General features: G+C 48.4%; 1 protein-coding gene across 4 annotated transcripts in view; it reads left to right on the top strand.

Annotated features, from left to right (window-relative positions):
* Positions 1-22,632, top strand: part of Abcc1 (ATP binding cassette subfamily C member 1) — a 126,472-nt gene that overhangs the window by 85,796 nt on the left and 18,044 nt on the right. For all 4 annotated transcript variants that reach the window (XM_036196072.1, XM_036196071.1, XM_036196073.1 and 1 more), the window contains 8 exons: positions 1,392-1,538; positions 2,723-2,810; positions 5,215-5,290; positions 8,351-8,477; positions 10,824-11,000; positions 13,550-13,717; positions 16,447-16,630; positions 21,965-22,040. In XM_036196072.1, the coding sequence (XP_036051965.1) occupies positions 1,392-1,538; positions 2,723-2,810; positions 5,215-5,290; positions 8,351-8,477; positions 10,824-11,000; positions 13,550-13,717; positions 16,447-16,630; positions 21,965-22,040 (1,043 nt within the window). The remainder of the gene's footprint in view (positions 1-1,391; positions 1,539-2,722; positions 2,811-5,214; positions 5,291-8,350; positions 8,478-10,823; positions 11,001-13,549; positions 13,718-16,446; positions 16,631-21,964; positions 22,041-22,632) is intronic.

Raw genomic sequence — 22,632 nt, 5'->3', positions numbered from 1 at the left:
GTATATCCAGGATGCCCACCCACGTGATAGAGTGTTGATGGCCTTTGGTGCACTGTCTCCCACTTTGACTACAGAGCCTGGATAGTAGTTGATCCCTGGGTCTGCTGACAGGCAGAGTGGGAAGCAGAGCTGCTTGTGCCCAGGTTGCAAGACCCCAAAGCAAAGACCACCATAGAGCCGATATCCTATGCAAGCACACAGAGGTTTTTAATAACAAAACAAGCAAGCCCAGGACTTGGTCCATGGAGGACAGGCCCTGAGCACTCACTTTAAGGGGTTTATATAGGAAAGGTTTACATGCAGCTTGGGACTGGACGAGGGGGCTAGGGGTGAGGTAGTTCTTTGAAGTTACTGGCTGAACTATAAGCATGAGGTTACTAATGGCTAACAGGATTCAGGATATCTATAGAGACATAAATTTTTTACTCCCTATGTCCTGCTTTTGTTGAACCCAGGATATATACATTCAGATTTATTGTTCCAGTCCTACTCTCCTGCAAGTTCAAATTTCTGGTCAGTTGAGCCCATCACTCCCCTTGTTTTGCCAAGTCCAGGATACACAGATTTATTATCCCAGCCTTATAAATTCAACTTCTGGTCACATCTAAAACTGCTGGTCAGCAAATACCTTTGGAGGAGGGGAGGGGAAGCATCTCCCAAGATGGCTACTGATTTTTCCCTTTCAATCTCTTTGCTGGATACATCAGACTCAAGCTTCTAGGAGGATGGAATCCTAGGCAGCATGGCCAAAGGGGCCTGGCCATAAGTGTAAAGTGGAATAAATTCAGCCTCCTGGGTGAACTCAGATTGGCCTTGAACTCCCTCTGTAGCCAGGAAAGACTTTCTGATCTTCCTGGCTCCTCCTTTCTGGTGTTGGGATTACAGATATGACTACCCTACGTGGCTCATGCAGTGCCAGCATGAACTCAGAGTTTCATGCATGCCAGGAGAGCCCTCTATCAACTGATGGACCCCAGGGTCACCTACATGTCAAGAATACTTACCACAGTGGCCAGGTGTTTGGCTCCTGATCATCCATCTTTCTGGTTCATTTTTTTTTTTAAAGATTTATTTATTTATTATGTATAGTGTTCTGTCTGCATGTTTGCCTACATGCAGAAGAGGGTAACAGATCTCATTATGGATGGTTGTTGCTGGGAAGTGAACTCAGGACTTCTGGAAGAGCAGCCAGTGCCCTTAACCACTGAGCCACCTCTCCAGCCTTCTGGTTCATTCTTTATGATGCAGGAATGCTGCCTGTGCACCTGCCTCTTCCTACCCCTATTAGGCTTTTTCCATTGTAAGCCCTGTGGAGAGATCTGACCTGACTGAATCTCCCTTCCTTCTGAGGGTGGTGCAGCTGTGACTCCATTCTTCAACCCTGTTTGCAGGTGGCCCTGTCAACTTTTGCTGTCTATGTGACTGTGGATGAGAGCAACATCCTAGATGCAAAGAAAGCCTTCGTGTCCCTAGCCCTGTTCAATATCTTGCGCTTCCCACTCAACATTCTGCCCATGGTCATCAGCAGCATTGTACAGGTGTGTATTTGGCAGAGGGGGCCAGGAGGGTAACATAGGGGCTCTCAGAATCCTCCCATGGTCAGCAGTAGCATCATGCCGATGTGTGAGGGATAGTAGGAACCAGGAGTTGGGAGCTATCAGCATACTCCTGTGGTCATTAGCAACATTGTGCAGAGAACCAACCGGGAGGTGGAATGGGGACTCTGAATCATGGTGCACACAGGCTCCTCAGTGTCATCTGGATCCAAACTGTCCCACTGATTTACTTGAGTAGCCCTAACCACACTTTTCCAAATTGCTCATGTTGTTGAGTCCTGGACGACCCAGTGGAGCCTTGTGCATGAATCACTTGCTGATCCAAGCATGGCTCCTATCTCAGCAATAAGGAGTCATTTGATTCTATCCTGAGAAAGAAACACATTTTCCTCCTGGGCACAGAAAGTCCGGCTTTGTAGCTTAGGTTGGCCTAGAACTCAACTCTAGCACAGGCTGGCTTGGAATTCATGTTCTTTTCATCTCGGCCTCAGAAGTTCTGGGATAAGAGATACAGACTTTACCTCAAGACTTCTCTTTTAATCTCAAAGAATCTTTCTGGAGTGTTCTATGTTCTGCTGGCCTCTCTCAGCTGGTGTTTAAAAGTCTTGGCCTACTTCAGTTTTATATTCTGACAGGTCCTGATCCACTCTTTAAAAACTCTGAGGACCTCTTTCCCTCTTCCTCTTCCTGTTTCCATCCATTCTTCCTGCTTTCATTCTTTGTGCACTGAAGAATTTTTTTTTTGTTGTTGTTGTTTTTTGTTTTTCGAGACAGGGTTTCTCTGTGTAGCTTTGCGCCTTTCCTGGGACTCACTTGGTAGCCCAGGCTGGCCTCAAACTCACAGAGATCCGCCTGCCTCTGCCTCCTGAGTGCTGGGATTACAGGCGTGCGCTACCACTGCCTGGCTACGCTGAAGAATTTTTCAGCAAACCTAGACCCTTTGCCTATACGCACTGCAGCATGTGTTGTCTTTCCATAATTAGGACCCAGAACCCAGTAATTTATTGAAGTCAAACTCATTTTGCCAGTATAAAGGTGCTGCCTTCCAAAGTCCCATTGCATGAAGCAGCATGCCCTTCATTTACTGACTTCTGTGGGCACCAGGTGCAGGGTGGCAGGTGGTACAGATGGTGTCAGGGTGACACACCCTGTGCTTACTTCTCCAGGCCAGCGTCTCCCTCAAGCGTCTCAGGATCTTTCTGTCTCATGAGGAGCTGGAGCCAGACAGCATCGAGCGGTGGTCGATCAAGGATGGTGGGTGCCTTTCATCTACCCACTTTGGATCCTTATCCTGGCCCCTCCAGGACTTACAAGACCCAGGGTCCGGCCTCTGCAAAGGGACAGGAAGGGGCTTCACTATTATCTTGTCCCTTGCCCTTTGGGCTTCAGTCCAGGTGTTGGTCCTGTTCTGGGTGAGAAATAGCCCAGTTTCTGCTTCTGCCTGTGTGTGTGCACTCAGAACTTCCTTTTCCTCATCTGGGTCTTTCATTGGATGTTTTAATTGATAGATTTATTTTGGGGGGATTAAAAACAGTACTTCACACATAGCTAGGCAAGTGCTCTACTCAGTCTACTTTTTACTTTTTGAGACAGGGTTTAAGTTGCCCAGGCTGGCCAAACTTGGGATCGTCAGCCTCCTGAATAGCTGGGAGTACAGGGCTGTGTCACTAAGCCCAGCCAGGTATCCTGTGGAGTTTTTTGTTTTTTTTTTTTCAAGACAGGGTTTCTCCGTGTAGTTTTGGTGCCTGTCCTAGATCTCACTCTGTAGACCAGGCTGGCCTTGAACTCACAGAGATCCACCTGGCTTTGTCTCCCTAGTGCTGGGATTAAAGGCTTTTATCTGGCTAATTTTTGTCACTAGGTTTATTTCATAGACTAGTTGATCCTTCTGGCTGACCCCAGGCTGGGACCTTGTTTGGAAGTCTTTAGTCACTTTACAGTCTTTACAGTCACTGTTAATGGCTCCAGCAGTGGCGTGCACAGCTGAGATTTCCTGAGCACCTCTTCTGCTACCAGCCTTTGTTCCCAGGCCTCTGTGTGCATATGCTCACTTCTGCAGTGGTTCAGGGTAGTGCCAGCAGCACAATGTTGGCTTATAGGAGGAAAGAGGTTCAGAGAGACTGTCCAGCTGGGAAATGGTAGCATTCAAACTCACACCCTCTGGCTCAGAGCTCAATAAACAGTGTCTGGCCATTCATTGATAATGAGGTGTATGTAGTGGCAGGAGCCTAATGGGCCATTATAGGATATCACCAGTGATGTATGAGTCACAGGTCTTCTCCCCTGCCCTTAGAAGGTTATCACAGTGGGTGTTTGGGGCTCACAGTTCTTGTTGAGGACAGCCTTATGACTGTTGGTGCTGACTAGTTAGTGTCCCTGACATCTCCCCACCTCGGCTCATAGTAGTCATCCCAGTGTGACAACCAAAATCATCTCCAGGCATTGCCATGTGTCCAATAGGAAGACACTTGTCCCTTTTTTTAGAACTACAGTCCAAGCAGGTGCTGGAACTCTGCTGCATGCTTTTCTGTCCTGAGGCTCTTGGTGTGTGGGAAAAACACTGTGGACTTCAGAGCCAAGACAGCCATCAGAGCTCCTATAGTCAAGCTGTGCACAGTTCTCTACAAGTGCCACTAAGCCAGGACCAGTCCTTCCGCTTCTGAGGTGTTTAATCACCATGCAGCCCTGCCTGTCTGCCCCACAAAAGCTTAGTTTGCTGTTGCAGTGCTGGTGCACAGCTTCTGGCTGGTTCTTGGAGTGGCACACCTTGTTTGCTCTTTTATGAGGTGAAGCTCCTGCTTAGCGCTCACTCCTCTTGAGGGAACTGCAGTTAGTTTTACTTAACTAGCAACCTCCTCTTGCTGTGGGTTTCTGGTCTATGGCACTTACCCTGGAAGTGTTTCTGGCAGCTTTAAAGGTAGTTGCTAATTAAGGAACTTAAAAAAAAAATTAGATGGGTTAGGGATTTAGCTCAGTAGTAGAGCATTTGCCTAGCAAGCGCAAGGCCCTGAGTTCGATCCTCAGCTCAAAATAAACAAACAAACAAACAAATAAAATAAAATAAAAAATAAACTAGAGACAGAAGTAAAAGGAAAAGAAGGGGAGGCAAAGTTAATGGAGCAGGGCAGGAATCTCAGGAATCTGGATCTTATAACGTGGGCATTGGACAAACTCCCACTCCTTCCCCACCTTCCTGTAGCAACTGTAGCAATTCCTGTTCCCTAGCTGGCTTCTAGTAGATTTTTTTTTTTTTTTTTTTAGTTGATTGCCACTAAAGTTGTAGAAAGATTGACCTGCTGGGAGGTGGGCAGGGTGGATTGGCTAGCAGGTGGGGACACAAAGGGAAGATGTTTTAGGATCCAAGAATTGAGGAGTAAAGGCTGTAGCTTTAAAGCAGATGATAGCCTAGGACCTGGAGTGTGTTGATGGGTGTGATGGTGGTTACCTTGGTGGAGAGAGGTTTACTTGAGGGCACAACTCTTTTCTCCTTGATCTTGGCTCATGCATAACACTCCCAGGTTGAGATCAAGGAGGGTCTCAACAAGCACTGAGTAACCAGAGATAGTCCTCAGCCTCTGTAGGAGACCAGAGCATGGCATCTGCATATGTGACTGTTGCCATGCATGACTCCTAACACATTGTCTCTGATGTTTTCCAGGTGGGGGGATGAATAGCATCACTGTGAAGAATGCGACGTTCACATGGGCTAGGGGTGAACCTCCCACGCTGCATGGGTAAGCCTGGGAAGTAGACACACTGACATTGGGGCCCTGAATACTCTCTACCTCTGTGACCCTGACTTTTGCCTTTCGGAGCCTCAGTTTACCCATCTGGAAAAAGATCCAATCACAACTACTTGGACTGTTGTGAGGGGCACCTCAGAAGGTGCTTGGTATAGGTGTCACTTCTGATTGTGACAGGAAGTCATGCTCCTGGGCCACAAGGGGGATTTGGGGCTTGGGGAAGTGAGAAGGTACATTTGAAGGTACTGCATGATCCAGGGTCTCAGGAGCCTGTAGAACTCTGCTATTCCTCTGACTTCCTTCCTATCTTCTATTGGCCCAAATTGGGTATGGTGCTTCTCTCTGAGCCAGGCCCAGGGTATGCTGGTGTCTAGGTTTCAACAGGGGTTGAAGTGTTCCTGTCTTAACGATGTGGTTCTCTGGATTTCTCAAGGTTTCCTAGCAGCCTATCTATACCTACCCCTTCCACTGGTGTCTGCCCACACAGCCCTTATCTGTCTATAGCAGCATATCTGTTCCTGTCCTTATTCCCAGGACACCTCTTATGTGCTTCTCATTCACTGTGACTGTACTTGCTTAGTTGTTTGTTTTTGCTCTTTTGGGAGGCCCGCCACCCAGCTCCCAGATAAATCATACATGGAGGCTTATTCTTAATTATGAATGCCCCGCCTTAGCTTGGCTTGTTTCTTGCCAGCTTTTCTTAACTTATCCTGTCTACCTTTTGCCTCTGGACTTTTCTCATTCTCTTACTTCTGTAAATCTTACTCTTATTCTGTGGCTTGCTGTGTAGTCCTCTTCCTTCTCTAACTACTTCTTTCTTCTCTCCCAGATTTCTCCTTCTGTATGTTCTCTCTGCCTGCCAGATCCACCTATTCTTTCTGCTAACTGGCTGGTGGCCATTCAACTCTTTAGTAGACCATCAGATGTTTTATACAGGCTCACACAGAGTTAAACAAATGCAGCATAACAAAAGTAACACACCTTACACAGCTTCACGGAGTTAAACAAATGCAACATAAACAAAACACACCTTAAAATAATACTCTACAATACTTAGTGATCTAATTTCCTTAAGGAATCTGAAACATAAGGCCAAGGGGACTTTTTTTGAGGCAAGTTTGTCATTTGTGCCCCTAAACAGTTGTTCTCTGACGTGGCAGCTTGCCTGCTCTGCTGTATTTTATCAGTCACAGAACAGACTCTAAGGAGAAAGGGATAGCTCCCTTTCTACTTCCACTCAAGGTGTAAGATCTTCCTTAGGACTAACTTAAATCCTGCCCAATTCATTTGTAATGTTTCTCTTTCCTGTGCCTGTACTCCATTCTCCACATCCTGGCACTCAGGGTTCCTGGTTCTTTCACCTGCCACTTTGAATCCCCAACCTTTTTATGTTTAACCTTTGCCTCCCCTTAGCCTGTAAGAATATTCTGGTCTCCCCTGGAAGAAGGGAAGAGCTGCCTTCCTGGGTGTCCTGCACAGGGTGGCCCCATGACCCTGCTCCTCACAGTGCAGCACACAAGACTCAGTATCGATGAGTGGCCCAGGGGCTAGGGAGATTACTCAATAACTACAAATCTGAATGTGGCCCTCAGCCCATGGGACAAAAGCTTGGCATGGTGATATCCGTGTAATAGCAGCACTGGGGAGGCAGAAACAGGTAGATCCTTGTGGCTGAGTAGCCTGCTTGGTGAGTTCCAGGCCAGTGAGAGACTCTAAAAAACAAGGTGGATGATACCAGAGAAATGACACCTGAGTTTGCCCTCTAACCTGCACTCACATGTTTGTGTACACAAAAGAATCAAATGGTTGATCCATGTGGTTAGCTAGCTAGTGCCCAGGGATCAGAAGAAGGGCCTCTGCCTGGGGGCCTGAGATGCCCATGTGCCTGGCCTAGGCATGGAGGCCAGTGTGCTGAGCTGTGAGCTGCAGGAGCAGCTGTGTCTGTCATGCATGATGACAAGCTAGTCTAGCTATAGAGCTTACAGCTCATGTTTCTGCACTTCTTTTTAGGCAGAGCCTCACTATGTAGTCTTGATTAGCTTAGAACTTACCATGTAGGCCAGGCTGTCCTCAAACTTGTAGATATCTGCCAGCCTCTGCCTCCTGAGTGGTGGGATTAAAGGTGTGCACCACTACTTCTATTTGTTAACAGACCATTTCAAAGCTGAGTATGATGGTGTACACCTGCAGTTTCAGCACTTGGGAGGGAGAGGCAGGGGGGTTAGGAGTAGAAGGTCAATCTTGCTTACATAGTGAGTTGGCAGCTAGCTTGTGAGACCTTACCTCAGGGATGGGAGTGGGGAGTTCTGGGGAGATGGCTCAGTCAGTGAAGTGCCTGCTGTACTAGATGAGGACATGAGTTCCATCAACACAATCCATGTTAAAAGAGAACAGCATCTGCTGGGTGTAGCAGTGTATGCCTGAGATCCTAACACTGAGGAGGCAGAGACAGGAGGATCCCTGGAGCTTACTGGGCAACCATCCTAGCTAGCATACTTGAGAAGCTCCAGGCCAATGAGAAACCTTGTATCAAAAAAGTAAAGGCAGACAGAGCCTGAGGAACACATTGCTGTCTGGGCACTACATGTCCATACACATGTGTACACACATGTGCACACAAACATAAGGACCATTCAGAGTTATTAAGATCTTTCTGGAACTCAGCTCTCATCTCTTCACACACCCCCTTAGTGTCCTAAACCTTCTTCCAGACCTGGCCTGGCACCCTGGTCTTTTATCCTCTCTCAGCCAGTCCTAGGAGCCTAAGAATTTGAGTTCAGCTGAAGGTGGCTTGTTGCTGGGGACAGTGTTGTAGACCCAATGAGGTGAATACCCTCTAGCACCTCTTCTGGGTGACACATAGCCCCTTGGGCCCTACGCTGGCCAGGCTTTGTGATACATTTACATTGGGCCCCTCAGGCCATGGCCCACCTTGCCCCATAGCCTTGGACGTATCTAGGCATTGACCATCACAGCCAGAGAGTGTGGGCTACCCTCAGCAGGGGAAGTTCAGTGGCACTGCTCTTCAGGCTCCTAATTGTGTCCTTGCAGCATCAACTTCTCCATCCCTGAAGGAGCCCTTGTGGCCGTGGTGGGCCAAGTAGGCTGCGGGAAGTCATCTCTGCTGTCAGCCCTGCTGGCTGAGATGGACAAGGTGGAGGGACACGTGGCTCTCAAGGTAGGATGGGGCCAGGATGGGGATAGATGGTCTGGGAGGAAGGCTCAGCTCAGTGTCTCTCACAAACTGCCCAAGGGAACAGCCCCCTCCTTCTGCTATCTCCCATTTTCTCTGTTCCTAGGAAGGCAAGGTTTCAGTGACAGCCACTCCTTACTTTGTCCCAGCTCTTTGGCTAGTGTGGAGTATGGTAGCTCCTCAGTAAACAGGGTGTGGATGCTTAGATACTCTGGAGAGGAGAGGTCATCCATGGCTTCTGCCTTCTGAATTTACCTCATTTCACTTCACATGATGATCTCCATCTCCAGCCCCAACCGCTTTATCTCCTGTATGTGTGTGGCTGGAAGGCAGAAGGGGGAGAAGCCGAGGGAGGGAGGGGCACTGGGGTGAATTTAACCAAAGGACAATGATGCATCTACCTGAAAATGCCAGGACAGAGGGAGGGAGGGAGGGGTGAAAACTCCTAGGTATATCCTAGCATCCCCTCAAGATCTAAACTGTATCCCCTCCATTCTCACTTCATCCTATAGTCTCTCTCGATGGAACCTTCTGGCTTCTTTCTTTGGGATTTTTCTGTGCCTCATCCTGTAAATAGGATATATAACAAGTGCTGATTGATGTAGCTGGAATAATCTCAGAACCTAGTGTGCGAAACATAGTTTGAATCCTTAGTGTTAGTTGAATTCTTAATATGGGCCTGGAGGGTAAGAGTGTGGAATTAGAGGTTTGAGGTGCAGTGTGCTTCGAGCTGAGCTAAACTTCCCATGTAGCGTTAAAGGCTGCTGTAAGAACGAGTCTTGGCAGGTAAGGTGACCTGCTGACATCCCACACAACATAAGTCAGAAGTTCATTTTTTAGTAAAAGTGGGGGGACCTGTAGGGCCCCCCACCCCCCCAACCCCTGTTTTGGGTAACTGTTGCCTTGCTTGCTGACCTTGACCTTGATATGCTAATTCCCTTCGAGATTCCACCCTCCTGAATGCTTAAGGGAAGTTCCTTATCTGTGTATCCTGCATATTGGGTGAACTTCTGCCCTCCGGGGTTCTCCCATTGTGCTGTAAGCCTGTGTTTAAGACCTCCTCTCTCCTTCAATAAACGGCATTTGACATTCAAAAAAAAAAAAAAAGAAAGAAGGCAATTGAAGGCAGCAATGTTCTAAAACAGGAAGTGGTGATGATGTCATGGGCCTATGAGGATGCTGGACTAAAGTCTATCAAATTGTGCAAACAGGAAAATTATATACTATATGAATTATCTGTCAATAAAGATCTTACATAAAAAACCAAACAGACAAAAAACAAAAATCAAACAACAAAAAAGAATGAGTCTTGGAGCTTTCTACATGCACCTTGTTCCCTCTGAGGCCTTTGCCTACTGTGTAAATCAGTTCCTTACAGTGTCACCAGCAGCCTCTGCAGCAGCCAGAGAGGAAAAACAAACTAACAAACAAAATCCCAACTGTTCAGCCAGCCTGTGCCAGATGCACGTGCCTGGACCTGTCTGTCATCTGCATCCTCTTCTCCTGGGAACTCAAGTTTGCGATATGGGCTTATGTCACTGTTTTATTTCAATTCAAATACTTCCCTTGCTTGTTCAGTGTGCTTTTAGAAGTAAGTGGACAGTGTCTGGGTCCAGGCAAATACCTGTTGTTTCAAGATATGTCCTTTTGTTTCTTCCAAGTAGTGGTTGGGCAACAGGAACAAGACTGACAAATGGAAATTGCCTGTCATGTTTAGATATCCAATTGTATTCTGTTTCATAATTCCTGGGTTGCTAACATCCCAGGCACTGATGTTTTGAGTCTAAGATCTGTTTGTAGCTGGTGGTTTCAGAAAGAGTATTGAAAACATTAGTTTTCCCCAGTGTTGTGGTAGATGTGGCCTGTGACAGAATATCTTGTGAGGTTTACAACTGGGTTTCCCTGACACTTGGGGCTTATAGAAGTTGGAATGTTAGAATAGCAACTGAGTCGTTTTTCTGAGATTTTAGGTCCAAATTTAGGTCACTGATTTCTTTTCCCTTACTTTAGAATCCTTTGTGGCATTTCATCACCATTTTTGATAAAGTTGGACATGACACCAGCCCTGTGTGAACTGGTCCCTGTCACCTGCCTTCCTGCCTGCCCTGCTCTCACATGAGTCACCCATGTCCAGTCAAGCTGTCCTTTCTGTCCCTTGAAAAAACTGGATTCATTTCTATCTTGTCTGTGATGGTCCCCCTGGATCTATGCCCTTCTCTGTTCTTGCCCTTGCTGTGTGTTTTGGGCAACTGGCTCTTCTTGCAGGCAGATGTACGCTATTGTCTTTTCATCAAGTCTATCCGTCTTTCCTCTCTACCACCTGTCACACAGGGCTCCGTGGCCTATGTGCCCCAGCAGGCCTGGATTCAGAATGATTCTCTCCGAGAGAACATCCTATTTGGGCACCCCCTGAAGGAACGTTACTACAAGGCAGTGTTGGAAGCCTGTGCTCTCCTCCCGGATCTGGAAATCTTGCCCAGCAGGGACCAGACAGAGATTGGTGAAAAGGTCAGTATGGCATGGGTATAGCCTGTAGCTGTCAGCTGCTGCTTTGTAACAAACAGGGGCACACTTTGTTGGTGCCTTTCACATAAAATGCTGTCCTCCTGCAAGTGGACTGTCAGGGACCTGCTGTCTCCAGCCTGTGGCTCTGCTCCTTTTGTGAAGCTCTGTGAGTTTGGTGAGGTTCTATACCATCTGGCTCTTAGTACTGTGGTCTGAGTTGTGGTGTCAGTAGCCACCCAAGTGGGAGCCTCTTGAATGGTGATGCAGAGTCCAAGAGAATTTAAAAAAAAAAAAGAAAGAAAGAAAAGAAAAGAAAAGGTATGCTGTGCTTTTGCCACGTAGTGTCCCACCCACAGTACAAGACACTAGGAGTGACTCACCTTGTCAGTCATACATTGCACCTCGGAGGCGTGTCTGTGAGTGATAATGCAGACAGTCCTAGACTAGCTGACACACACTTCTTCACTCTGCCATCATGCTAACATTTTTAACCTAAATCTTCTGCACAGAAGTTCTTGTGATCCCTAATGGATGGCTGAGGAAAGGGAGCCTCAGAGAGGTTAGAGGACTTGCCTCATGTCAAGTCACATAGCAAAGAGACAGAGGTTCTTAAGTCCCTCTTGTCACCTATTCAATTGTCACTTTTGAAGAAGGCCTTAGGTGTGCCTCCCAGCTCACTTGCTCCTGTGCAAGTGGTTGTCTTATGTATGTGCTGGGAGTGTAGCCGTGCAGAGTGACAGGGACTTGTTGGGAGAGCTGAGTTTGTGTGCTCCCAGTCTCCATCCACCAACTTGCTTATTTGATGCATGATGCCTTTTACCTGGTGTGGGTCTTGAGATCCTTTGGATCGGCTGGGGCCCTTGGGTTGATACAGGTTGGAGATGCCAACCAAACTGAAGGGTCTGAGTATTGTGTGGGATCCAAGGCAGGATTGCCAGGGTCTCCAGGATAGGCAGGGTGGGTAGGCAGCCTGCTCATCAGCCTTGTTCTATTTTATAAATGCTGGGATCTAGCACTTGGAGACACCTCTAGTCCCAGTGACAAAGTTTGGAGGGTATCAAGGATTGACTAATCTTGGATACTGCATCTGCCTTGGGGTCAATAAATTGTGTCCAAAGGACATTGGGAGGGACCTTTGTAGCTGGACCTATCATCCCAGCATGGATCCTCATCAGGAAGCTGAGGCAGGAGAATCATGAGTTTGAGGCCAGCTTAGGCTACCTAGGAAGATCCCATCTTAAAATACGAAAAATGGCTAGCAGTGTGGCTTAGTGGTAGAGCACTTGTTTAGTATGCGCAAAGGCCCTGAGTTCCGCCCCCCCACTCAACCCCCCCCCCCCCCCCCCCCCGGCCAAAAAAAAAGATGAGAGATAGCTACTGGGTCCAGCCTCAGCACAGGAAGGCAGTGTATCTGGAGAGGTCCAGGAACTAGCCTCTGCACAGGAAGGCAGTGTATCTGGATAGGCCCAGGGCCAGCCTCTGCACAGGAAGGCAGTGTATCTGGATAGGCCCAGGGCCAGCCTCTGCACAGGAAGGCAGTGTATCTGGATAGGCCCAGGAGCCAGCCTCTGCACAGGAAGGCAGTGTATCTGGACAGGCCTAGGGGCCAGCCTCTGCACAGGAAGGGAGTGTATCTGGACAGGCCTAGGGCCTAGTCTCTGAACAGAAGGGAGTGTATCTGGATAGGCCCAGGGGCAGGCCTCTACACAGGAAGGCAGTGTATCTGGACAGGCCTAGGAACAGCCTCTGCACAGGAAGGCAGTGTATCTGGACAGGCCTAGGGACCAGCCACAGCATAGGGAGTGTATCTAGACAGGCTCAGGGGCCAGCCTCTGCACAGGAAGGGAGTGTCCATCTCTATAGGTTTGGGCAGTTTATTTAATAAGTGTTACAAGGCCATGGATGGCATTGGCCATCTGTTGTGGAGGATAGGCTGCTGCTGTTCAGTGCTCACCCCCTCCTCTATGAGGAGTACTGGCTGGATCTCAGCACTCTGAGTGCAGCCAGCTTCACTATGTGGCTGCAATAGAAATGGCAGCTCAGAGTGAAGCTCACCACAGACTGTGGCTGCTATAACAGTAGTAATGCCAGCTACAGCATAATGATATAATAGGTGTACAGAAAAGAGTATCTTTGCCACATCCACTGTGTCTTCTACGACTCTTCTATAGGCTGATGGCTCTGGAGCTGTCATCAGCTGCCACTGCCTCCTCTTTCTTGTGGCACTAGAGACCAGACCCAGACCATTGTGCACCAGGCACATGCTCTGTAACTGAGCTGCATCCCCAGCCCTCATTTCATGTTTCACTTGACATGTTGCTTAGGCTGGTCTTGAACTTGCCATCCTCCTGCCTTAGCCTCTGAATAGCTGGGCTAATAGACCTGTTCCAGCAGGTTTGACTGTCTGCTTCCCCTTCCCGAGCACTTGCTGGGGGTCAGGCATCCCAGGGCTCAGCAGCTCTTCTGTCCCCCCTCTTGTTTTGTATGGTTCTGGGGTCCCTCAGGATTGTTAGGGGATCCCAAGAAACCCACCCTCCTCACTGTCTTCCTAGGGTGTGAACCTATCAGGAGGCCAGAAGCAGCGCGTGAGCCTGGCCCGAGCTGTGTACTGTAACTCAGACATCTATCTCTTTGATGATCCCCTCTCGGCTGTGGATGCCCATGTTGGGAAGCACATCTTTGAGAAGGTGGTTGGTCCCATGGGCCTGCTGAAGAACAAGGTACTCTCCCAGGGCCAGGACTTAAGTTAATTGGCAGTGCAGCAATGGACAAGTTCTCAATTCTTGGGCTTGCTTTCATGCTTTGTGTGTGTGTGTGTGTGTGTGTGTGTGTGTGTGTGTGTGTGTGTGTGTGTACAGTATGTAAGTATGTATGTATGTGTCTTAGGGTTTGTGTGCATGTGTGCATGCACAGTATGTATGTTGTCTTTAGGGTTTATGTTGCTGCAACCAAACATCATGGCTAAAAAGCAAGTTGGGGAGGAAAGGGTTTATTTGGCTTACACTTTCACATTGCTGTTCATCACTGAAGGAAGCTAGGACAGGAACTCAAACAGGGCAGGATCCCAGAGGCAGGAGCTGATGTCTTGTTTAACCTGCTTTCTTTCGTGTTTTCCTTTGTCAGATAGGGTTTCTCTGTGTAACAGCCCTAGCTATCCTGGAACTTGCTTTGTTGACCAGGCTGGTCTTGAACTCACAGAGAGCTGCTGACTCCCAAGTGCTGGTATTGAAGGCATGCACCACCATTGCCCTGCCAGCCTGCTTTCTTATAGAACCGAGGACCACCAGCCCTGGGATGGCACCACCCACCATCTCCCACCCCTCAGTGATTACTAATTGAGAAAATGCCTTATAGGTGGATCTCATGGAGACATTTCCTCAATTGAGGCACCTTCCTTTCTGATGACTCTGGCTTGTGTCAAGTTTACACAAAACCAGCCAGTACAGTATGTACTGGTGTGCATGCATGTATGTATGCAGGTGGAGGCCAGAAGTCAGTCATGGGTGTCTTTACTCAGGCACCTTGTTCTTTTAGACAAGGTCTTTTTCCTGAACCTAGAGCTCATCTATTAAACTATGCTGCCCCAAAGATCTTCCTGTCTCTGCTTCCCTAGTAACAGGACAACAGGGATCTATCCCCATGTCTGACTTTTTCATATGGATTCTGGGGATCAAACTCAGGTCCTTGTGTGATAAGCACTTTATGAATTAAGCCATCTGTCAGCTCCCTGAGGCAGGTATTTTACAAGGTCTTTTATAGGGTGTGTTCTTGGCCCCACTTGAATTGATTGCCTCATGGCTAAAGGACCTTTCTTCCTCATGACCACCCAGACCTCCAATAAAGCTGTCATTCCTTCCACATGGCTGGCAGGGGTGGTGCTTGGAGCAGGAAGAGGCTCAGCTAGCCTTAGCCAGAGAGGAAACAGAGCCTGTGATCCTGGGTTTTGTTTTGTTTTGTTTAGGTTGATGGAGGAACATACTGTAGATGAATTTCTAAACAGTCTTATTAAATAAAGAACAAGGAGCCAAATATAAGAGTGAAAGCCTTAGAGATCAGGGAAATAGTGATAGACACCAACCTTACCTCTCCAGCTCTGCAGCTACCGTGCCATTATTGCCTTGCTGTTCTGCCCTCTCATTGGCTCTTAGCCCAGCTACCTCACTTCCTTGTCACTGCCTGTTTGTGCTGACCTCCAGGTCTCTATGGTTGGTACTGGGATTAAAGGCGTGTGTCACCATGCTTGGCTGTTCCCTAGTATGTCCTTGAACACCCAAAGACCCTACCTGCCACTGATCAGATTAAGGGTGTGTGCTACCACTGCCTGACTTTTGTGTTTACTTAATGGCTTGCTGTTTCCTCTTATCTCCAGGCAAACTTTATTTATTAACATTCAAATAAAATACCACCACAACATACTGTCTCTTACTTTCTAATCATAAAGTAGCAATGTGTGTAGGAAGAAATGCTGAGGTTTGAGAAAAACAGCAAAACCAAAGCAAGTATTCCTACCCTTTCCCTTAGAGATGGTGAGCTGTGTATGTCAACTTTTAAAGCAATTGCTACCTGGTTCATCAAGAAGGGACTATCATCTGTTGACACATGTATTTGCTCAGCATGCCAAAGCAAGCAGAACCATGAAGCACTGATTAGTTTTGTGGTCTATTTGAGCTGGAAGGATAGGGAAGTTACTGTCTAAAACACAAACATTAGAGTCAGGCATGGTGGAGTGCACCTGTTAGCCAGACACTGGGGAGGCTGAGATCAGAGGGTTAGGCTAGCCTGGCCTACATAGCAAGAACTTGTCTTAAAAGACAAGGGTTGGAGATGCAGCCCAGTGGTAGAGTGCCTGCCTATCACTCACAAGCCTTGAATTTAATTCTTAGTTCTGCAAACACACAGAGGGGCTATCAAATGCAAATGCCTCACTATTCTTCCTTCATCCACATTCTTGGGTGGTGTCTGTCTCCCTCTTAGAGTTTCCTTCTCAAATAGTCTCCCAACTCTGAATTACCTTTCTCTGTAAACTGCCCCCCTCCAGCACTGATTCTAGTCTGTGAGTCATTTTGTCTCCATCCCTGTAGTCCAGGCAGGCTCTACTGGCTTTGTTCCCTGCTGCTCCTGCCTGACACAGGGTGGAGAGAGGGGGGGGAAGGGGGGGAGGGAGGGAAGGGGGAGGAGGAGGGGGAGGGAGGGGAGGAGGGGGGGAGAGGGGGAGAGAAGGAGGGAGAGAGAGGGAGGGAGGGATACTGATGGATTGATTGAGTGTGTGTGTGTGTGTGTGTGTGTGTGTGTGTCTGTCTGTCTGTCTGTCTGTCTGTCTCCGTCTCCAAAGCCTTTGGACATGAGCAATGCCACTGGGTCCTGAGATCCAAGATACCTCTAGTTTCTACAGGGCTATGACAGTTTCCTTCACAGTGCTGATGGGATCAAGTCTCTGTTTTGCTCATAGACACGAATCCTGGTCACCCATGGCATCAGCTACCTGCCCCAAGTGGATGTCATCATTGTCATGAGTGGCGGCAAGATATCAGAGATGGGCTCCTACCAGGAGCTGCTAGACCGGGCTGGGGCCTTCGCGGAGTTCCTGCGCACCTATGCCAGTGCTGAGCAGGATATGGCCTCAGAAGATGACAGTAAGGATGGCATGGGGACTTTCAGGAGCTGGCTGTGATCATCTTAGCTGCTTATGGGAGGGTTTTACCTGTGCCTTAGAGCCGCAGTTCATGAGAGTATTGGGTAACAAGCACATTGGGCTTTTGGGGACCAACAAATGGATAGACCTGCTTAACCTTGCAGGTCAGGTAGAAGAGTTCTCAGCACAGGGAGGGTACACAGGGTTGGGCTTTGACTTTGTGACCTTAAGGTTAGTCTTTGTCCTTCCTGTAAGCTTCCTTCTCCTGTAGGCTTTAGGCTCCTCAATGGCTAAAATGGAGACAATAATCATTATAGTTTTTTCTATTCCTAGAGGGGCCAAGTAATAGTGACAACCATGATGTAGCTCAGAATAGCATGAAGCGTATAAGACGTGGCCTAAGGCAGGGTGTGAACACTCACAGTGGCCATATTCTTCAGAGCTTTGTGGTCTGGGGCCCTTCCTTAAGACCTTCTGAGCTGTGTCTCTATCCCTGATAGCCCCAAATAGCAATGCAGGGCAAGTCTGACATATGCTGGTGATTAGTGTGGTCTTGGGTATATGGGCATACTGGGTGCTTGATAACCATAGCTGTACTGTTTCTCTGACACATGATACTACAGACATGACTGTTGCAGCCATCCCACCTGTTGTCCGGGGCCTCTGCTGTTGGCCTGAGTTTTAGGTGCCAGTTGAATCTGCCCCTGCAGACTTTGTTTCTGGGGAACTTAGGAAGCAGGTGCCAGGCTTCAGTGGCCAGCAAATTGGGGAACATTTTGCAGCCTTCTCACACAGGCTCTCAGAGGACCCTCTGGTTAGCTACAGTGGCTGCTGTGGTGCCCTGTAGTGGCATTAGAGGGTTGGCTCCACTTCCTCACTGGTTGTCACTTGCAGTCATTCCATCTCCCATCAGAGGTGTGCAAAGTGCCTGCTGCTGTATTGAAGGTGCCCCTTTCCAGTGTTGTGTAACTTCATGTGGTGCACCGGGAGCTGGGAGTAGAATGACAGATAAGATCTAGTCTGTGTCTTGGAGTCTGGGAGGAGAGACAGACTAAATGACAAAGAATGTCATGGTGGTTCCTGCATCAGAGAAAAGGCCCCACTATCGAGGACTATGGGGGTCCAGCCCCTCGATAGTCCCCTCCCAGGGTCCGGGAAGAATCTACAACCAGCTGATAATTAATCTTTGAAGAATTGAATCAATCTATGTACACGAAACTCCTTAGTTCATACACTTTATTATTCTGTGATAGTTCTCTCTCTACACAGCTTCTATTCTGCTCTCATGTCTAGCTCCTTTCTTGCCTGATTTCTCTCTACCTTTATATACTGTCCCCTCTAGGTTCTATCTTAATTCCTTCATCTAGTTCTGTCCCTTCTAGGTTCTCATCCATCTAGTTCTTTCCTCTATCAGCTCCTCTCCCATCTCCTCTCTCATCTGGCTCTTCCTCATCTTGTTCTTCCCCATCTGGCTCTTCTTCCTCTCCCATCTCCTTCCTCTAGTCTCTCTTCTAGCCCTTCAATCAAGTTCTTCCCCATCTCAGTTTGTTCCTCTCAAGTTCTTACCCATCTAGTTCTTCCATTCTCTTTTCTCTTCTCCATCCTGTGCCCCGGAAGTCCTGGTATAAAAAAGGAGGGTCCGAGCTAAATTGTGTAAAGCTATTACTTAATGTCCACCTGACCTAGGCGGTGTCCCCTTGTGGAATTTACCTTAAGTCAGGAGACTTGTGTATGGGCTGCTGTCACTGTTAGTCCTTGGAAGTTGGGCGCCTACCTGGGTGGTGTTTCCTGTAGTCCTTGAAAAGTGGCTAAGGGAGATATCTGATTCTAGAGAAAGTCTGTCCTGAGGCTGTTCTCCAAATCCTTGGAATGTGTATGTCCAGACAGTGATCAGTCTGCACTGTTAGCCCTTCTTAGGGAAAAGTCAATTGGGAAAACTATGAAGGCACACATGATTTTCATAACAGAATACAGCTGATATATAACAAGCCAAGTAACAACAAAAACTCCTTGGGATTTGGCTTCCTCTGGAGGAATTCCCTGATCCCTCCGGGTTGTGACTTTGTCATAACCAGCTGAGTTCTTATGATATATTCCTGCGGCCTGCAGCACTCCACATCACCCTGAGGTGGGGTCCAGGATACAACTGAGCTGAGTGGCCTTGTCTCACCTTCATGTTGATCCTCATGTAGCTGGCCCAATAGAAGGGTCTGTGGGGCCTGGCCTTCCTAAGGGAACAATGGATTCACCTGCCTCCTACTGTCATACCTTCCCTGAGCCTATAGCCTGCCTTCTTTCCCCTGACTGCAGCACTTTCCAGGCTGGTTCCTCCCAACAGTGTAGGGATGGAACTTGGAGCCTTGCTCATGCCAAGCCAGTGCTCTATCTCTGAACTATGCCCACCCTCCTTTTTCTTCTTTATTGCCTATACTGGAGACCAAGCCCAGATCCTGTTACAAGCTGGGCTGCATCCCCAGATCTGCTTTTACTTTCCACATTGAGATGTTGTCCAGACTGGTCTTGAACTTACTGTCCTCCTGACTCAGCCTTAAGAGTAGCTGGGACTAATGGTCTGTGCACCATGCTTGGCTTCCCTGCTTTCCTGATGGTTAAACACAATTGGAGCTTCTGGAGAAAGATGCTAGTCAGGGCTCTGCCAGCCCAGGTGGGATGGGGAAACTGAAGCATGCATAAGGCATGTCCTCAGCCCAGTTTACCCCTCTGGGTGGGTTAAGAAGAAGAAGAAGCATGGAGAAGGGGTTGCCTATGGCTCCTAACATTTCCCAGATCTCTTGACTTCCAGGCAGCAGAGTGATAACTGAGAAAGGTCAGTAGCATCAGGGCTATGATGTAGGGGGATGTAGGCATCCTGGAACAGCTGCTGTTGCTGCATACTTGGTGGGGACCTGGGATGTGCTTATTTCATCATGAGGCTTTGTGGGTGGCTCTGGGATGTGTTTCCAGATCCAAGCTTGTTTATCTTTCAGGCCAAGTAACCCCATCCGGCATACTTCTCAGAGGCCATATTGGGAAGTGCTGGGCATATAGCAGATGGATAGGGAAAGGACGGGGTTCAGAAAGCTGCTTTTCCATTCCTGGGCATGAAGGATGGTGCAGGTGACCCTGGGAGTGAAAGAGGTGTGTGATGTAGCAAAATCCAATGGCTGTACTGGCATCCCTACCCTCTCTCATATGCAGTAGTGTGGGGCTGAGGTTCAGACCAAGGGCTTTTAGGCAGACAACTGAACCTACCCAGCCTATTTTAAACAAAGAAGTGTGCAAGTGACCCATCAGTCAGAGGCCTAGAGATGGAGTGGAATTCGGGGACTGAAGGCTCTAGACAGCCTGCGAGGGCAAAGTAATGGGATGGTCCTTAGTCATTGTGGCTAGTGATTGCAGCATAGGGTCTCAAGAGAGGGATTCTGACAAGTACCTACTAGGCAAGGGAGCCCCAAGATGATCCTGGTGGACCTACAGCCCAAGGGCACCAGGTAGATGGAGACGGAAGCAGGGGCAGGAGGGATAGGGGGTGTACCATGCATGATTGTGTGTGCTTATTTATGCCTGAAAAGTTCTGCTTGTTATCATTCACCCTAGTAATATGACTGTTTTGGGGTTTGTGTTTAAAAAAAAAAATAAGCAAGAAGCAGTGACTGGATTATGGAGATAAAGGTGAATCAAGTGCTTGTCTTAGAAACACGAGGACTGTGTCTGATCCCAGGACCCAAGTAAAGAGTCAGGTATGGCATCTTGCTTGGGCTCACTGGCCAGCCAGCCTACCCTAGTCACTGAGCCCCAGGATGGGAGAGACCCTGTCTCAGAATTCAGGATGGACAGCACTCGAGAAACAACAGCCATGGTGTTGTAACCTCAGTCCATGTTCATATACACACAGACATGTATGCTCACAAAATAACATAATGAAAAAGTACAGATACTGATGTTCAAGGGGGTGTTTAAAAAGGGAATCGCAGTCCTAGCCAGGTCCACAATTACCTGGAGCACATTCACAGATGTTCATACAAGCAGTACCTCACTGAGCCTTGTGATGTCACCTCTGCCTCCTGCATATGTGGGTCAGCTACATTCCCATTTCACACATGTACAGCTTGGCTGGGAGAGGATTTGCATTTCCTTAGGGCACACAGCTAAATGAAAGCTCAGTCCCACAGACTGCTGGAACCTTAGGGATGCAGACAGGATCCAAGTATCTGCTCATTTACAGAGCCACCCCCACCCACCTCAGGCAGATTCTTTGTTAGCTTGGAGCCGTCCCCTAGCCCCATCCTCTTTAGCCTGTCTATGGCCCTCAGGACTGTCATGAGGTAGCTTTGCTCTGCATTTTGTGTTGATCTGTGTGTCACGCTTCTGAGTCCTCAGGTCATCCTGACAGTGTTGCTAGCTCTCTGCTTGTGTCTGTGAGTAGCCTCTTCCCTGTGGGTGCGCACATGCGCACGCGCGCACACACACACACACACCCCTGCTTGAGTCCTTGATTGTCTGTGTTTCCTCCTCTCTTAGTACCAAAGAATGAAGAAGCCCAGATTGATGACTGTTGTTGAATGTGTGTGGGGGTGGGTGGGTGGTGGTGGTGGTGGGGCAGACAGTATGCTTGGTGCCCCTAGTCACCATCAAGTGTCATTGAGTTCTGATCTTGTTGACACCAGTGGATCCTTCTGGGGTTAGGGCAGGAATCTAACAGCTGTGCCCCCATGTAGCCTCACCAGTTGTTCAGACATCAAAACCTTATTGCTAGAGACATGGATGTTCTAACAGGCCTGCTTACCCAGGCTCTGGGCATCTCCTGTGTAATGTGACCACACGGGATGAGCTCTGGCACTGAGGGGGCCTCTGGGCCTTTGCCTGTGGTGGATGCCATTGTCACAGTGGTTAACATTTGTTTGGTTTTGAGACAAGGTCTCAACATTCAGCCCAGGTTTTTAATCTGCAATCCTCTCATCTCAGATGACAGCCTGCATCATGATATGGGTGTGAATTTGTGTTAAGCAGTGCCCCCTACTGGATGGATGTTTAGAGCCCAATACACTTGGCCCTGTCTGCCCTTCCTGCCTTGGCTCCAGCTTCTCCCAATGAGTGCTTTTTTACCCAAGGCTGATGGTACTTTCTGCCCCCAACCAAGCAGTCAGGAGCAGAGGCCTGTACTTCTCTGAGGGCCTGAGCTGTGGATGGAACTTGGAGCAATGTGCTTCTGTCTTAAGCTCCCTGGCAATCAAAGTCACTGTTGCCTACTCTAGAAGTGACTGGGTTCTTGGCCTTTTGTTTGCTTTGCCCAGCTCTTAATGCCACATTCTCCCCTCTTCCTGTCTTCTGCCAGGTGTCAGTGGTTCAGGGAAGGAGTCAAAGCCTGTGGAGAATGGGATGCTGGTGACAGTGGGGAAACACCCTCAGAGGTAAGCATTGGGAGGGCATCCAGCCCTGTGTTGCTTCTGGCCTTGTATCACTGCCTGTGGGAGCTGAGAAAGAGCAGGTAGCACCTCCACACTACCCACCACAGCTCTCAGGGATTTGGAATATGTGTACATCCTGCCCACCTATCCATTCTTCAAGAGCCTTCCCAGGAGGAGCCAGCACTGACCTATAATTCACACAGGCCTGCCCTTCATTTGTTTGTTCCCACTTCTGAAACTTGCCCCGTGAAAGATCTGTGTCATTCCTTAGGTATCTGAGATGGGGCCTGACACCTTGGGTGATCACAGACAGTCACACAAATGATGATGCTGGTCTGGGAGCTGGGCAGTGTTACCCTGCAGTTACTGGCCTCCAATTCTCTCCTGGCATGCTCCCATCTCACAGCGAACAGATGGAGGCTCACCATCTGGGCAGCTCTAGAGATGCCCAACTCAGATTTGAACCAGTGCCCAGAGGCTCCCAAATAAATACACGGGGGGTTATTCTTTCTTATGAACTCCTGGCCTTATCTTAGCTGTTTCTAGCCAGCTTTTCTTAATTTAAATTATCTCATCTACCTTTTGTCTCTGGACT

This window comes from Onychomys torridus, chromosome 8 (genome assembly GCF_903995425.1).
Source record: "Onychomys torridus chromosome 8, mOncTor1.1, whole genome shotgun sequence".
Lineage (NCBI taxonomy): Eukaryota > Metazoa > Chordata > Mammalia > Rodentia > Cricetidae > Onychomys > Onychomys torridus.
This window is presented reverse-complemented; position numbering and strand designations above follow the sequence as displayed.